The sequence below is a fragment of the Mya arenaria genome, chromosome 13 (genome assembly GCF_026914265.1).
Source record: "Mya arenaria isolate MELC-2E11 chromosome 13, ASM2691426v1".
In the NCBI taxonomy this organism is placed as follows: Eukaryota; Metazoa; Mollusca; class Bivalvia; order Myida; family Myidae; genus Mya; species Mya arenaria.
In genome coordinates this window covers 7,209,184-7,225,536 of record NC_069134.1, presented here as the reverse complement: position 1 = coordinate 7,225,536, position 16,353 = coordinate 7,209,184, and the positions used below count along the sequence as shown (strand labels likewise).

The window sequence follows — 16,353 nt, the reverse complement described above, 5'->3', positions numbered from 1 at the left end:
GTGCCAAGTGTTTCATGCAACACAATATTCCCTGTCCATATTTCAGTGGAGGCGATATGTGCCAAGTGTGTGTGTCTTCGACACCTTCAGTTATGTGAGAATGACAACATCTCCAGGGACGCTATCAACGAGCTCGTGTCCTACTGCCCTTCACTCATGGAACTCTGTTTAGATGAGTAAGCCATTTGAAATTTAACTAAATCATTTTACTTGATTAACTGATTCATGTTTATTCAGGATAAAACAAACTCGACATACAATTTGTAAAGAATAACTAATTAGGTTAAATACTTACGTTAAGCAGTGCTTGCAAATATATCACAAAAAAACTTATCACAAGATACTAAATTCTAAAATACCGGAGTACAGAAGGATATTTAAAAGCTTGAAAGTTTACAAAGCAAGAGCAAAATACTGAATCCATTTATTTATAATGCCTTTTTAATTTCCTTTCAGGTGTCGATGTGCTGAACAAATAAACCTGCGTCATAGAGATGCTGACAGAACACTTAATCTCCATACTGTCCGGTACTAAGGGCTATTCCAGTTAAACATTAACCCCTCTGCTATCTACCTAACTTTACATTTTTTAGCCACGATTATGTTTTTACGGATAGCATTAGTTTAAATCTTGATATAATTTCTTTTGGTAATAAGGCTGTAGGTAACCTTACATACTCAACTTAACGTCATACATGCCATATCCCCTGGCAGGGGGAAAAATCCCCCGGTCTCCCGGCGTTAGATAAAAATCCCCCGGAATTTATAAAAAAAATAATCTTTTTTTGTTTTTTGTTTTTTAGAAATTTTACATCAGGCAATAATGACAAAGTAAGTGAAACCACAGTATGGGAGTGAAAATGAATGTAAAGAAACAACTTCACAATGGTGAAATGCAAAAAGGAAACTTTTACAAAAAGTGATCAATTAATTTGTAGTAATTATCAAAGGCAAAGAAATATTACTCTTTTGGAAGGAAGAAATTAATAATATTTATTCTATTCTCTTATTGTCTGAAAGTCATCAAGCTGATAGAATTAAGCACAATTTTTTAAAAGACTTTGGAGGAAGGTAAATTTAATTTAATTGTCTCGAAAACATATTTTTCCAATGACATATTTTGTTCTGCAAGTGCATTACAGTATGACATGACAGTGTATCATAAGAATATGATAAATCATGACATAAAATAATTCTGTATAATGAAAAAGTTAAGAGGTTTTCAAAGCAAACTATATGTGAATACATTTTTTCGTACTTGCGTCTAAAAATACTTTAAAATTTCGCCAACTTAGACCTGCTAAAAAAATCCCCCTGAATACAACCAAAATCCCCCTGAATTTTCAGCCTTTTAACAAATCCCCCTGAATGGTCTCCAGAAAATATGGCATGTATACGTTACGTATCTCCTATTGCAGTTGTATAATCAGTATGTAGGAAATCCAACTTGAAAACAAACATTAATTCTTAAACTTTTAAAGTATTACACAAGGTTGTTGTTTTTTCAAAAAAAGTGAGCCTAGTTTTTGTCATTAGTGTGTATTAAATTTGTTAAATTAGAGATGAAATTTGTCAATAATAAACATATGATTATTACAGTTGAAAAATTGTGACCTACCGAAAATGAAATATAAACACCAAAGTCTGTTAGTTTCTATTAAAGTTTTCTTAGACTCTCAATAAACTGTATTACATTCATAATTATAGTAATAAATACTTAAAACAAAATTCACAAATAAATGTTTGTCATTATCTCTCTTAACATAATCACAGTGAACAAATGAACAGTTTATATTTGCTTTTACTGAGGAAAAAACAGATCCCGTCTTTATGTATATGATACTTATCTTCTATCATTGAAACTTTACAAATGTTTCAAACAAAATTTGCATGTTCTGTATTTATGACTAATGTCCATAATAAATATTATGTCGTTCTTTTCCAACCATAAACTCATGCATATAACAGATAAAATCAGAGAAACACATTAGGCATATCAGCTCACAAATATTGCTCAAAATTTTATAGAGAGTTTTAAATTCAAGTTAGTACAACACCTCTTGTGAACTGCTGTATGAGCAGAGGAGGGCACGCTTGCAAATTTCCGAAGAGCTTCATGGAGTTTGCTACATGCTCTTCTGAGTCCATAAAGCATGAACACACAAAAATGTTATCTGTTGTTAAAAATATGAAAAGGTTATGTAAAGCTATGAGTTAATTGCATGAATATCTATGTTTAGGATACACAATGTGTTTTTGAGTGCAGCAAATGTTGATTGTCTACTAGCCAGCTGTCCTCAGTTAATCATTCTGGACCTCAGTCATACCTTACTGACCGCCTTCGTTATTCAGCCATCACAGGTAAACCCTTGTTTTGCTTATTGTTGTTTTTGTGTGTCTTAAATGAGCTGTGATTCACAAGGATATCATCATTGGCAAAGAACGACTTAAACTAATGAAACTTTTGAATGTCATAGAATCACATTTGAAAGGAATGTTTATGTCTAACTGTCTTCTTGAACTATTTTCACATTCTTGTTCTGATAAGATTCTGTTTTCGAGTAAGTTTTTGGCTTGTTCAGTTCGAAAAGAATATAAGCATTAGGTAATCTGTATCTTAACAATTTATGTTGGCATGAGAAATGTGTTTAAATGCTGTTACCCTGTTTGTACTTATCACTTCATTGAGATTTTCTTGTTTCAGCCCGGTCAGCGGAATCCATTAGAGACTTTGAAGGAACTCGTACTGGAAACATGTCAGTGTAAGAAAATTGACTCACTAGTTTTAAGGAATTCAGAAATCCTAGATCACATTGTTGCAGTTTCAGCTGTTGAATATCATCCCTAATGCATCGTTGATGACAATAATGGCTTCAAAGGGCTTCTCCTGAGCTGCTTTGTTAATTTCATCCAAACTGGGGGGATCCCTAGGGGAGACCTTTATAGAATTGTATTCCACATGAAAATAATGTTGCCATGGCAGGTAGGAATATATTTTTTTTATTTCATTTTTAAACAAATGGCCTGTTAAAAATAATTATTATACCCCCGACTAACGAAGTTTAAAGGGGGTATATTGGAGTCACCCTGTGGTCGGTCGGTCGGTCTGTCGGTTTGGTCCATTGCAATTTACCTTGTCCGGAGCATAACTTAAAAATTACTGGATGGAATTGGATTAAACTTCATACAATGGTAGAGCATAATGAGAGGAAGTGCAGCGTACAATAACCATAACTCTATTCTTGCTTATTACTGAGTTATTGCCCTTTGTTACTTTTTTTTGTCCAGAGTATAACTTAAAAAGTACTGGATGGAATTCATTGGAAATTCATACAGTGGTAAAGCACAATGAGAGGAAGTGCAGTGTTCAAGAACCATAACTATACTTTAGCTAATTACAGTTATTGCCCTTTATTTGTTTTTTTTGCTGTCAATTTTTTTACAGACATTAACTTGCAAACTACTAGATGGAATTTATTGAAATTTCATACAATGGTAAAGCACAATGAGAGGAAGTGCAGTGCACAAGAACCATAACTCTATTTTAGCTAATTACAGAGTTATGGCCTTTAATACTCTTTTCTTGTCCCGAGCATAACTTGAAAACTATTGGATGGTATTTAATAAAGCTTCATACAGTGATAGATCATAATGAGAGGAAGTGCAGTGTACAGGAACTGCAATTCTATTTCAGCTAATTACAGAGTTACTGCCCTTTGTTACTTTTTCTTGTCTGGAGCATAACTTGAAATCTATTGGATGGAATTAAATAAAACGTCATACAGTGATAGATCATAATGAGAGGAAGTGCAGTGTACAGGAACCACAATTCTATTTCAGCCAATTACAGAGTTATTGCCCTTTGTTACTTTTTTCTTGTCCGGAGCATAACTTGAAATCTATTGGATGGAATTAAATAAAACGTCATACAGTGATAGATCATAATGAGAGGAAGTGCAGTGTACAGGAACCACAATTCTATTTCAGCCAATTACAGAGTTATTGCCCTTTGTTACTTTTTTCTTGTCCGGAGCATAACTTGAAAACTGCCCGATGGAATGTAGTAAAACTTTATACAATGGTACAGCACAATGAGAAGGAGTTTAGTGTACATGAATCATTACACTATTTTAGCAAATTACAGATTTATTGCCTATTTCTTTGTTGTTGTTTTGTCAAACTTCAATCAAAATTTTGTCCCTCAGCATAACTGGAAATTTATAACATTTATTGATTGCCATGTAAACTTGTGCAATGCACAACAATTATAAAAGCGTTATTTTCTAATTTTAACAATAACAATTGGAAATGGTACAAAACAAAAATAACCCCATCCATAACATTTTATGTGTTTTCCTTTCTAAATATGTTTATATAAACCATTACTTTTAAACTTCTGGTTTAAAAAAAATAACTTAACTCATTTAAATATGGTCATAGGCAAACATATATTCTGTGCTTTAGAACATCAAATATATCAGTATTAACATCTCAGTATTAGCATCACTGATATTGTTTAAAGCCTTTTTTCTAACTTTTAAAAACATAATCAAAAAATGAATAACTGACGATAGTCCATAAAATAAAGTTGTCATTTATAGGTTGGCTTTCCAAATAGTTGACTGCAATTTCATATCAGGGTGGCGTTCTGGGGTATTAATCTCTTTCAGTGAAAGCTCTAGTTATGCCCCCCTTCGAAGAAGAGAGGTATATTACTTTGCACATGTCGGTCGGTAGGTCGTCAGTCCGTCCGTCGGTAGACCAAAGCTTGTCCGAGTGATAACTCAACAATGCCGTGAGGTATGGTCATCAAACTTGACATAAAGATAGGGCCTGACCAGTAGATAATCTCTATTGATTTTAGGGGTCATCGGGTCAAAGGTGAAGGTCACAGTGACCTCAAATGGTAGAAGGATTTTAAAGCTTGTGTGAGTGATTAATCAATAATCCCTACACCTATGGTCATCAAACTTGACAGGAGGCTGGGCCTGACCAGTAGATGACCCCTAGTGATTTAAGGGGTCATCAAGGAAAAGGTCAAGGTCACAGTGACTTTAAATGATAAAAGGTTGGCTGATTGGTAATTTGACAATGCCTGCACCCATGGCCCTCAATCTTGACTTGGAGGTTGGGTTTGACCAGTCGATGACCCTTATTGATTTTGGGGTTCATTGGGCCAAGGGTCAAGGTCACATTGACCTTAAATGATAAAAAGTTGTCCGAGTGATAATTCAACAATGCCTTCACCCATGACCATCAAACTTGACTTGGAGGTTCAGCCTGACTAGTAGATGACACCTTTTGATTTTGGGGTCATCAGGCCAAAGGTCAAGGTCACATTGGCCTTGAATGATAAAAAGTTGTCCGAGTGACAACTCAACAAAGCCTGCACCCATGGCCCTCAAACTTCACTTGTAGGTTGGGCCTGACCAGTTGATGACCCCTATTTATTTTGGGGGTCATCAGGTCAAAGGTCAAGGTCACAGTGACCTTGAAGGAAAACTCGACAATTCTGGAATTATGGTCATCAAACTTGACATGAAGGTTGGGCCTGACCAGTAGATGACCCCTCTTGATTTTGGGTTTCATCGGTTAAAGGTCAAGGTCACAGTGACCTTTAACACAAAAAAGTTAACAAAGCTTCTCCCAGTGATATCTCAACAAAGCCTGGACCTATGATCATCAAACTTGACTAGGGGGTTGGGGCTGACCTGTAGATGACCCCTTTTAATTTAAGGAGTCATCAGGTAAAAGGTCAAGGTCATGGTGACCTTGAATGCAAAAGCTTGTCTGTGTGACACTGCCTGCACCCATGGCCCAAAAACTTGGAGGTCCATGCATATTTCATTCAATTGTCCAAATAATCCTGACAACATGGCGCTCAGGGGAGGCATAATGTTTGACAAACATCTCTTGTTTCATTTGAATTAATGAGGTGAACATATACTAAAGTTATTTTAGTTGTTGCATGTGTTAAGAAGCATGCCCATTTAGGGATGGGGCTAGTTTTCCTAATATGGCTTTTAGTAGCACTTTGGCAGAAACTGATGACCTGATTACAGACTTTATCTTTGTGAGCTTCTACAAATGGTTTTAACGTTGGTTTAATTGTCAGAAGCCATGGCAACCAGGGGGAAGAGCTTGATTTCCCAATATGGGCAATTGACATTAGAGGTGTCATACTGATTTTTACAATATAGATGTAGTGGCTACGCCTCTGTAAATAGTTTCTGTGTAATTATAATACCGTTTTTAGTAAATTCTACAATTTCCAGACAAGTGTTTCTCATTCTGTGCTTCATTTATGGAAATTAATATTGTCTTTATATGTTCAAATAGACCTGTTAGGTGTGATGTTGCCTTTCGCTCGGAGTCTCCTTACCCTGAATGTGACCGAATGTCGGAGCTTGAAAGATTTAAAGGGGGATCTTCCTATGTTGGAGACATTAGAAGCCCGATTGTGTACCTGTCTGAAGGAGCTTGATGTGAATGTGCCATCATGTAAGTGTGAACAATTAAAGTTAGGTATAAACAGGTGTGAAATGTCTCATTCATTATGATAATAAAATAATTGACATACATACCGGTAATAGTTTATAAATAAAAAATAAAATTGATGTCAGGATTATGTTTATCTTAATAAGTTAATACAGATATCTATTTATCTTTTTATTTATTATTGTCAACAAACGTCCTGGATAAGGCATATTTATACCCCCCAACACACAAAGTGGTTGGTCGGTTAGACAGAATTATTGTCCTTTGTAACCTTTACTTGTCAGGAGCATAACTTACTAAATGGAATTTAATTAAACTTTATACAATGGTCAAGCACAATGACATGAAGTGCAGTGTACAAGAACCATAACTCTACTTTAGCTAACTACAATGTTATTGCTCTTTGTCAGTTTTTCTTGTCAGTAAAGTAACTTGAAAACTTCTGGATGGAATTTGATTAAACGTAATGCAATGATTAAGCACAATCATATGAAGTGCACCGAGTGCTGTGTGCAAAAACCATTTCTCTATTTCAGCTTATCACAGAGTTATTGCCCTTTGTTACTTTTTTGTCAGAAGCGTAACTTCTAGATTACTCATTGGATTTTTAATAAACAATATGCATCGGTTAAGCATGATAAGTTGAAATGCAGAGTACAATAACCTTGGAGTTACAACCTCTTTTCAAAGAAATAGTTTGCCATTCTTGTGTCCAGGTGGAATTCGGGGGTAATTTTGTTACTCCTGTAACAGCTCTATTTAGCTTTAATTAATTGATACAGTAAGGATCAATTAAATCTTTCATCTTAATTGTCAGTGAGTCATTTGGACCTCTAATTTCAGTGACATACTTTTCATTTGATTCAAATGAACACGGTTCACTGGAGCAGCCACAATCTAGGACAGTGAAGCTGAGGAACTGTAGCATGTTGGAGGAGGCAAGCCTGTCTAAGCTCTCCACTTTGACCCAGCTCCATATTGGTTCCACTGTCCTGCGTAACCTGAACCTCGCCATGTGTCCCATGTAAGAATAGGAGTTTATCATGTATGCATCATCAATATGCATGCACTACATAATGCAAAAAACATTTGTCAGCGTGCCACCAAGTGAAATATGGCTGTATTTAGACTGCTGATGTCGATTTCATTCGACTTGTTCATCATAAAATCTGTATCTGCCAAAGTCCTCTGAAGTCAAAAACATACTCCGGGATAAAAAAGAGTACTTGTAACCCTATATTATTAGTGTAATTAGTCCGGCAAATCAATATAGGTCCAGACCTGCAGATTGCTGGTTTTTAGAAGCCCTGTTAGTGTTATATTGATCTTTTTCTGAATCAAAAAGTTTTTCGTCATTTTGATACATATCACAATGTTATTTCTATGTTAAACATATACCAGCTAGTCCTTGCCATAGAAAAATTTGGATTGGGAAATCATTATGAGTTACCTTGATCATCATTGTTAACCTGCAGCATGTATGTATAACACCTTGATAAGTTGTCCAAAGATAATCTTTTGGCTACTTTGCACAATTAAATGATTTAATAGTTACTAGTTAGTTACTGGTTTTATGCAATTTGCTGGTGTAGTCTAACCTTTATACACTGAAGTTATGTTTGAAGACAGATGTTAGGCATAGGGATTGTGTTGTCTAAAACACCCCTCATCTTTAGGTGCAGTTTACCACCAAAACATTAGAAAAAAGTATATGATTGAAAGAATATGATTTTGCTGCAGGATGAGTGTTACTGAGCTGGTGTGTGTGGTGCCTGACCCCTCATCTCTCGTGACCCTGAACATCTCTGGTTGTGTCAATATATCGCCCAGCGATCTACAGACTGATCTATTACCCAAGGTGATACATCTCATAGCTTTATGTAATAGTGCAAATTTATTTTTGCTTTTTCTGACTAGTAAGCATTAGTAATATGACAGTCATTTTTGTCAGAAGGCTTCTACATAATTAAACCTGAATTAATCTAGTAGAAATCTAGTAATCCTGTCTTTGGATTTTTTGTGTGCAAACACTTAAATTGATAAATAGCACAAATTACCTTCTTAAATTATGTCTTTTGTGGGCGTGGAGGGATTTTATTAAAAAATAGTTGGAGATACATTGCGTTTAAGCCTCTGTCAATTTATGTTTTCTTTGTTTTTAACTGATCATTGTCTATTGAATATAGTTTAGCGGATTGCAGTCCCTTACCTATGGAGGTCATAGCTGGAATACTGTTCAGTTGTCTTCACCTACTCTTAGTCATATTGTGTTGCAGGTGGGTTTTATTAACCAGGTTTTCACATAGTGAAACCTGGTTATTAGAATGGCGAACGTCGTTGCTTGGGCGGGCAGGCGGGCGGGCGGCGTCAAACTCACCTATGAAACTGAATAACTTTAGTAAGGGTTGACATATCTTGACCAAACTTGGTCTATAGAAAGAGTTTATGGGTACCTTTCATGGGATTGCGTTTGGGGTCCCTAGGGTCAAGGTCAAGGTCACTGTTACTAAAATAGAAAAATGGTTGAAACTGATTGACTTTAGTTAGGGATGACATTTCTTGACTAAACTTGATCAATAGGAAGAGTTTATGGATACCTTTCATGGGATTGGGTTTAGGGTCCCTAGGGTCAAGGTCGCAGTTACTCAAAAAATAGAAAAACGGTTGAAACTGAATAACTTTAGTTAGGGATGACATATCTTGACTAAACTTGGTCTATAGGAAGATTTTATAGAGACATTTCATGGGATTGCGTTTGGGGTCCCTAGGGTCAAGGTCAAGGTCACTGTTACTAAAAATAGAAAAATGGTTGAAACTGATTGACTTTAGTTAGGGATGACATATCTTGACTAAACTTGGTCAATAGGAAGAGTTTATGGATACCTTTCATGGGATTGCGTTTGGGGTCCCTAGGGTCAAGGTCAAGGTCACTGTTACAAAAATTAGAAAAACGGTTGAAACTGAATAACATTAGTTAGGGATGACATATCTTGACTAAACTTGGTCAATAGGAAGAGTTTATGCAGACCTTTCATGGGATTGTGTTTAGTGTCCCTAGGGTCAAGGTCAAGGTCACTGTTACTAAAAATAGAAAAACGGTTGAAACTGAATAACTTTAGTAAGGGTTGACATATCTTGACCAAACTTGGTCTATAGGAAGAGTTTATGGATACCTTTCATGGGATTGCGTTTTTAGGGTCCCTAGATTCAAGGTCAAGGTCACTGTTACAAAAATTAGAAAAACGGTTGAAACTGAATAACTTTAGTAAGGGTTGACATATCTTGACCAAACTTGGTCTATAGAAAGAGTTTATGGGTACCTTTCATGGGATTGTGATTGGGGTCCCTAGGGTCAAGGTCACTGTTACTTAAAAAAGAAAAACGGTTGAAACTAAATAACTTTAGATTGGGATGACATATCTTGACTAAACTTGGTGTACAGGAAGATTTTATAGAAACCTTTCATGGGATTGCGTTTGGGATCCCTAGGATCAAGGTCAAGGTCACTGTTACTAAAAATGGAAAAACGGTTGAAACTGAATAACTTTAGTTAGGGTTGACATATCTTGACCAAACTTGGTCGATAGGAAGAGTTTATGGATACCTTTCGTGGGATTGCATTTGGGGTCCCTAGGGTCAAGGTCACTGTTACTAAAAATAGAAAAATTGTTCAAACTGAATATCTTTAGTTAGGGTTGACATTTCTTGACCAAACTTGGTCTATAGGAAGAGTTTATGGAGTCCTTTCATGGGATTGCGTTTTTAGGGTCCCTAGATTCAAGGTCAAGGTCTCTGTTACTAAAAATAGAAAAACAGTTGAAACTGAATAATTTTAGTCAGGGTCTACATATCTTGACTAAACCAGGTATAAAGGAAAAGTTTATGGATACCTTTCATGGGATTGCGTTTGGGGTCCCTAGATTCAAGGTCAAGGTCACTTTCATTTAAAATAGAAAAATGGTTAAAACTGAATAACTTAAGTTAGGGTTGAAATATCCTGACACAACTTGGTATAAAGGAAGAGTTTATGGAAACCTTTCAATGGATTGCATTTGGGGTCCCTAGGTTCAAGGTCACTGTTACTAAAAATAGAAAAACGGACACAGGCTGAAGTTCTTCTGTCAATCATTTTAAACCTGGTTTCGTCGCATTGCGGTGTTTCTTGTTTAATTATTATGTTCTATTTTTAAGTTTGATTATTTAAATGTATGTTGTTAAGTATATATATATTTTATTTCGTTACACTACTGGTACAGTTTAAAATGTATGGTATGCAAGAGTTACGAGTTTGATGCAAATATGGGTACTCAAAAACTATTAAACTTGCTTTCTTACACATTTAGGTTACAAAATATTATACAATTGGCATTCAATTATTTATTTTCCTACAGTCCTGCAGAAATTTATCCCACCTGGGGTTAAACATGGCTGGCCTGAGGAAACTGACTCTAGACTTATGTCCAGACCTTGTGGAGCAAGAGCTGTTTGATCCCCTCATCTACGGCAGATCGGTGGGTAGAAAAATGGTTACATGGACGCTACATTTTAATTACTGTCAGTAATCTTTTTGGGATAGGGAAGGAAGTTAAATAGGAAGTTCAAATTTGGTATGCACTTTAGCCATGGTCCATACATGTCCACTATTATGGGCACAATAGGTCAAAGGTCAAGGTGATCTTACAAGCATTTGTAGAAATCAAGTTTGATAAATCCAACAAAACACATATTAATGTGCTTTCCTGAGAACGCCTTGAAACATGCTGGAAGAGTAATAACTAAAAGAAAAAGTGGATGTCTACATGAGTCTCTTTTTAGTAGCAAAAATATTGAATACCGTTCACTGTCATATAAAAAGATTCTTTTTAATTTTCCAAGTTGCTAGGATTTTTCAACATTTGTTTTCAGATAACAAGACTTCAGGGACTGGAAAATATAGTTGCACATAACCTTCCCCCTCCATTTGCTAATGGTGTTGGTTTGCCCTGTCTGGAGGAGCTAAAGTGCCTTAACCTTTGTGGTCTCCATGGCGATGTGATGTCAAAATGTCTTGGAGAATTTCAGTGTTTGACATATTTGGAGTTTGAACACTGTGCATTCCTAACACAGTAATTATTTTTTTATTCTTTAACTTTCACTAATTTATTTATCAAAATATACTTAAAACGCATGAATGTCAACAGAAGTTGTGTTTTAGCTTTAGTTTTCATTTTATTAACAGCAATAAACATTCTATTATAACATTTAAATGGACCAAAATTTGATTCAGTATGTATTCTGTGCACAATCATTAATATACAAGACCTGATCCTTAACAATACATGATCTAAATAACTTCAGATTGCGTGTGTGTGGATGGGCAAAGATTAAAACAGTAAAGTTTATTGGCTGCTGCAACCTCAAGAAACTGGATATTTCAAATGTGCCAAATCTGCACTACTTGTATCTCAAGGTGAGGGGGGGAGGAGGTGGGGACTGACGGGGGAGGGGGATGTTGTCAATGTGCCAACACTGCACTACTTGTATCTCAATGTGAGGGGGGGAGGGGGTGGGGACTGACGGGGGAGGGGGATGTTGTCAATGTGCCAACACTGCACTACTTGTATCTCAAGATGAGGGGCGGGGGGTGTTGCCAATGTGCCAACACTTCACTACTTGTATCTCAAGATGAGGGGGGATTTTGTCAATGTGCCAACACTGCACTACCTGTATCTCAAGATGAGGGGGGGATGTTGTCAATGTGCAAACACTGCACTACTTGTATTTCAAGATAAGGGGGGGGGGGATTCTGTGATTGTGCCAACACTTCACTACTTGTATTTCAAGATGGGGGGGATGTTGTCAATATGCCAACACTGCACTACTTGTATCTCAAGATGAGGGGGATGTTGTCAATGTGCAAACACTGCACTACTTGTATCTCAAGATGGGAGGGGATGTTGTCAATGTGCAAACACTGCACTACTTGTATCTCAAGACAAGGAGAGATGATGTTGTCAATGTGCAAACACTGCACTACTTGTATCTCAGGGTGAGGGGTGGTGTTGTCAATAAGCCAACACTGTATTACTGGAACCTCAAGATAAGGGGGGGTGTCAATATGCCAACACTGCACTACTTTTATCTAAAGGTCAGAGGGGTGAGTTGTCAATGTGCCAACACTGCACTACTTGTATCTCAATGTCAAGGGGGGAGGGGGGTTGATGTTATCAATGTGCCAACACTGCATCACTGGATCTCAAGGTTGGGGTTGGGTTTAAATAAATTGGAATAGTGTACAATATCATTAAAGTAGTATCATTTTCGAAAATTAATTCATCATCTGCCCTTTTTATAAACAGAAGTCAGTTAGTTTTGAAATAGTTGTCCTCCTTTAAAGGTTTATATGCTTTCTGCAGGGGTGCAGTATGATGGACCATTGTTCCATAGATGCCCAAAACCTGAGCCACCTTGACACGTCAGGGACAAACTACAGACACCTTTGTGTGGCCTCCAACAAGCTGGAAACCCTTCAAGTTAACGGAATATGTACACAGGAATCTCACACTTTCTCCCTCAGGTTGTTTAGCTTTCCATTTTATTTGATATCCATTTGCCGTTTAACGTCAATCAATAGCTGGATTATTTCCACATCTTGTTATTGAACATAACCATTTAAGCATTTACAATAGATGAGCTTGAAAATGAGCTAAATGAAGATTCTGTTAATTTATCATTGTTCAGATTGCATTGAATATTAAAACAATGATTGTATTGTTTAAACATGAATTTGTTTGATAAAACAAATAAATGAACTTTACACTACTCTTCAAATGATCAAAATATCCAATGCTAGCTATAAGTGTGATATTTCATAGCAGTTGTTGTGGAACAATATAGATGTACAAGTCATATTAAATCATAAATTTACATGTATGTGTAGAAATTCGGCTTTTTCTGAAGGTGCAATAATCTTCAAGACCTTTCCATCAGCAAATGTGATCGTCTGTCTGACCAAGTAGTAAATGCAGTTTTCAGTGGCTGTCCAAACCTCTCCTTCATATACATCCTTGGATCACTCATCATCAGGTATTTTTAATGGATTTTAGATGGAAACAGGTTACTGTGGATTATTTTTATTTCACATTTCATATTTTTCATGGATTGAAAATGACAAATTCAAAACTTTTATGAAATATTATTAATTTTGCTTGTAGTGAAATATGCTGTGTTTTACAGGAGCCTGACCCTACCTGCTAGTTTGACCAAATGTAGCCTGACAGGACACAGGCTTCTGGCCAACATACATGTTTCCCCACAGAACAGGATACAACACTTAACACTCAACAATCTCCCTAAGGTAGGTTACATGGTTGAAGTAAATACAGAAAAATGTAACCAGTAAAGTATACCAAACTAAAATAATATTGGTGACCATTACAATGTATACATGTTTCTCAGATGCTGATGCCTCACACTTCTGCTGACTTCCAGAGTCAATTCTGACAGCATTTTGGAATAAAAATTAAGTCTGTCATAAGGGTGTATGAACAAGAAAATATCAGGCTTTAATGGAAAATGTGTATTAGTTGGTAGTACAGGTGTCCTTAATGACATTTTTAAGCAAGCCTGTGCTATTGGTAACATCCTCTAAAAGGCTTATGTCCTTATTATTAATGATTCATTATTAATGCTTTTGTCATTTTTCCAAAGTTTATTCCGAGCCAGCGGGCTGAATTGTTGCGGCGGTGTGAGGGTTCCCTGCAAGAGCTGGAGGTAAGGGCCATTCCAGGGGAGACAACACTTAGACTGACCCTTCCAGAGTTATCTGCCCTCACTCTTGACCAGGGAATACACCTCCAGTCACTAGGTGAGTGGGAAAAGTAAATTTGAACCTAAATGCTTGTTGCTTTGTGACCTTATTATTAATTATGTTAGTATTATTGTTATCAGTTAGTTTAATTTGATACCAATTTAAAGAGAAGCATATACGATGAAATAAGTAGTGAATCAATTTTCTTAACTTACCGTAAATGTGCATGCCATATTGAATCTTTTTGTGGGTCTGTTTTCTGATTCTGTGACATGAACAAGGCTTGCCTTATCTCTTAACTAAAAGAAATGTTCTGATGGAATGCTTTTGGGTAATTGTGATAAGCGTAGTCTGTCATTTTTAAAAAGGTTGCTGAATGAGTAAAAAGGCTTCTTATAACTTATTTAAGCTTAAAGGGTTCCCAATAAGATATATACCCAGCTTATTTAATAGAAAAAAGTATGGTATTTGCTTTGAAATAAAGCAGCAGTTTCATTTGCAACAAAACTACTACTGCAAAAATTATGATTTTAACATGTTTTTCATTATTTTGCAGATATATCCTGTCCAAAGTTAAAATCTTTAAGAATACAGGTAAAATTACCATTCACACATATCAAATAGAATGAAAGAAAAATGGTTTTAGTCTGATTGTGTTTCCAGTTTGACATCAAATTATCTTTAGTGAGAAATAATTAGAACTTGATTAAACTTTGATTTTTTTTCTCTTTTTTTGAATAATAACATTTAGACAATAAGAAGACCAGGCCCAAATTTTTTCATAATATTTCGAGCATACACCAGTAATAAGTTTAAGTATCATATTTCATTTAGTCAAACTATTTGTTTACGGTAAACTTGATTTGCAAAACTAAAACATTGTAGAACAATAATTTCCTGTAAAAGTTTCAAACTCATAAAAGGCCAAAATTAAATGATTTACATCAAATAAAAAAATGAGCTTAGCTTGGTCCTGTTAGAGTGAATTTAGATTGATCAAGAAATTGAGGCCCGGAACAGTTTACAAAAAAGCATTTTTCCACTGTTCCACTCCAGGGATGCCCCCATCTGCACGAGTTGTCGATGCACGTGACCAGCCTGGCCCAGATGCATGTGTTCCACAGCCCGCCACTGCTTGCCTTACAACGTCTCATTCTGACCTGCCCCAGGGTGCCACACCTTGACAGGATCCTGGCTTATGTGAGTAGGATATTGTTTACTGATTTGTTCAAATTCAGTGTTTTGTATTACCGGGATAGTCAACTTCTGGAGAATATCAGTATATTAGTTTTTGTGCTTTGTGCAATTGCACAACAGAGTTTAGTTAAGACCCTTGTACTGCATGCTTACACTAGTTGGTGATTTTGTTGCCAGAAAAAAGTGTACAGGTGCTCTGACTTTATAATTATGTGAAGAGAGTACGTCCTATATTTTATGTCTATTAGGACATGTGAACATGAATTATCAATTCTGCTTTTACATCAGATATATGCTTCCAGTATTGTAGGAAGCTGCAGGCCCTGACACTGCGAGGTAGCACTGTGAAGGAGTCCCTGATCTACCGGCTGGGCCAGGCCCTTCCCTCCCTCAACACACTACAACTGGACACATGTACACTGACAGGTGCTCCGGCGACACTCAACAGTTTCTGTGTGGATGGCAAGGCACTGTTCAGAAATGATGGACTAACCCTCAGTGTTGTTATTGCTAGACAGATGATCTGAAACTGTGTGATACTGCTAGAGTTAGTGACAAGAGCTGATACTGTGTGATACTGCTAGAGTTGCTGACAAAGTGACAGTTTGGAGTTTGCAGACGGCTTACAGCTGATTGTAATCTGCCTCAGTGCTTGATCTCCTCTGACATACATGCATGCTCTCCATAACATTTCATTTAGAAATTAATGTATCCGATACATTTGTTGATTATATAAGATGTATTGTAAAATATTTTGAAATCATGTCGACTTCTATGCATAGCATAAACAAGATCTGTGATACTGATTGTGTATGAAATGGTCTTTTATATTGATAAATAAAACCTATGTACATAATAATAGCTGAATT

At 36.3% G+C, this 16,353-nt stretch overlaps 1 protein-coding gene across 3 annotated transcripts in view; it reads left to right on the top strand.

Annotated features, from left to right (window-relative positions):
- The window catches only part of LOC128214060 (uncharacterized), a 22,045-nt gene extending 5,692 nt beyond the window's left edge, over positions 1 to 16,353 (top strand). For all 3 annotated transcript variants that reach the window (XM_052920300.1, XM_052920299.1, XM_052920298.1), the window contains exons 6-23: positions 47 to 176; positions 457 to 528; positions 2,241 to 2,361; positions 2,705 to 2,762; positions 6,340 to 6,501; positions 7,342 to 7,522; positions 8,239 to 8,356; positions 8,685 to 8,774; positions 10,890 to 11,009; positions 11,404 to 11,603; positions 11,836 to 11,947; positions 12,894 to 13,054; positions 13,438 to 13,563; positions 13,714 to 13,834; positions 14,188 to 14,344; positions 14,844 to 14,881; positions 15,344 to 15,487; positions 15,787 to 16,353. In XM_052920300.1, coding sequence (XP_052776260.1) covers positions 47 to 176; positions 457 to 528; positions 2,241 to 2,361; positions 2,705 to 2,762; positions 6,340 to 6,501; positions 7,342 to 7,522; positions 8,239 to 8,356; positions 8,685 to 8,774; positions 10,890 to 11,009; positions 11,404 to 11,603; positions 11,836 to 11,947; positions 12,894 to 13,054; positions 13,438 to 13,563; positions 13,714 to 13,834; positions 14,188 to 14,344; positions 14,844 to 14,881; positions 15,344 to 15,487; positions 15,787 to 16,011 — 2,336 coding nt within the window. In that variant the 3' untranslated portion in view covers positions 16,012 to 16,353. The remainder of the gene's footprint in view (positions 1 to 46; positions 177 to 456; positions 529 to 2,240; positions 2,362 to 2,704; positions 2,763 to 6,339; positions 6,502 to 7,341; positions 7,523 to 8,238; positions 8,357 to 8,684; positions 8,775 to 10,889; positions 11,010 to 11,403; positions 11,604 to 11,835; positions 11,948 to 12,893; positions 13,055 to 13,437; positions 13,564 to 13,713; positions 13,835 to 14,187; positions 14,345 to 14,843; positions 14,882 to 15,343; positions 15,488 to 15,786) is intronic.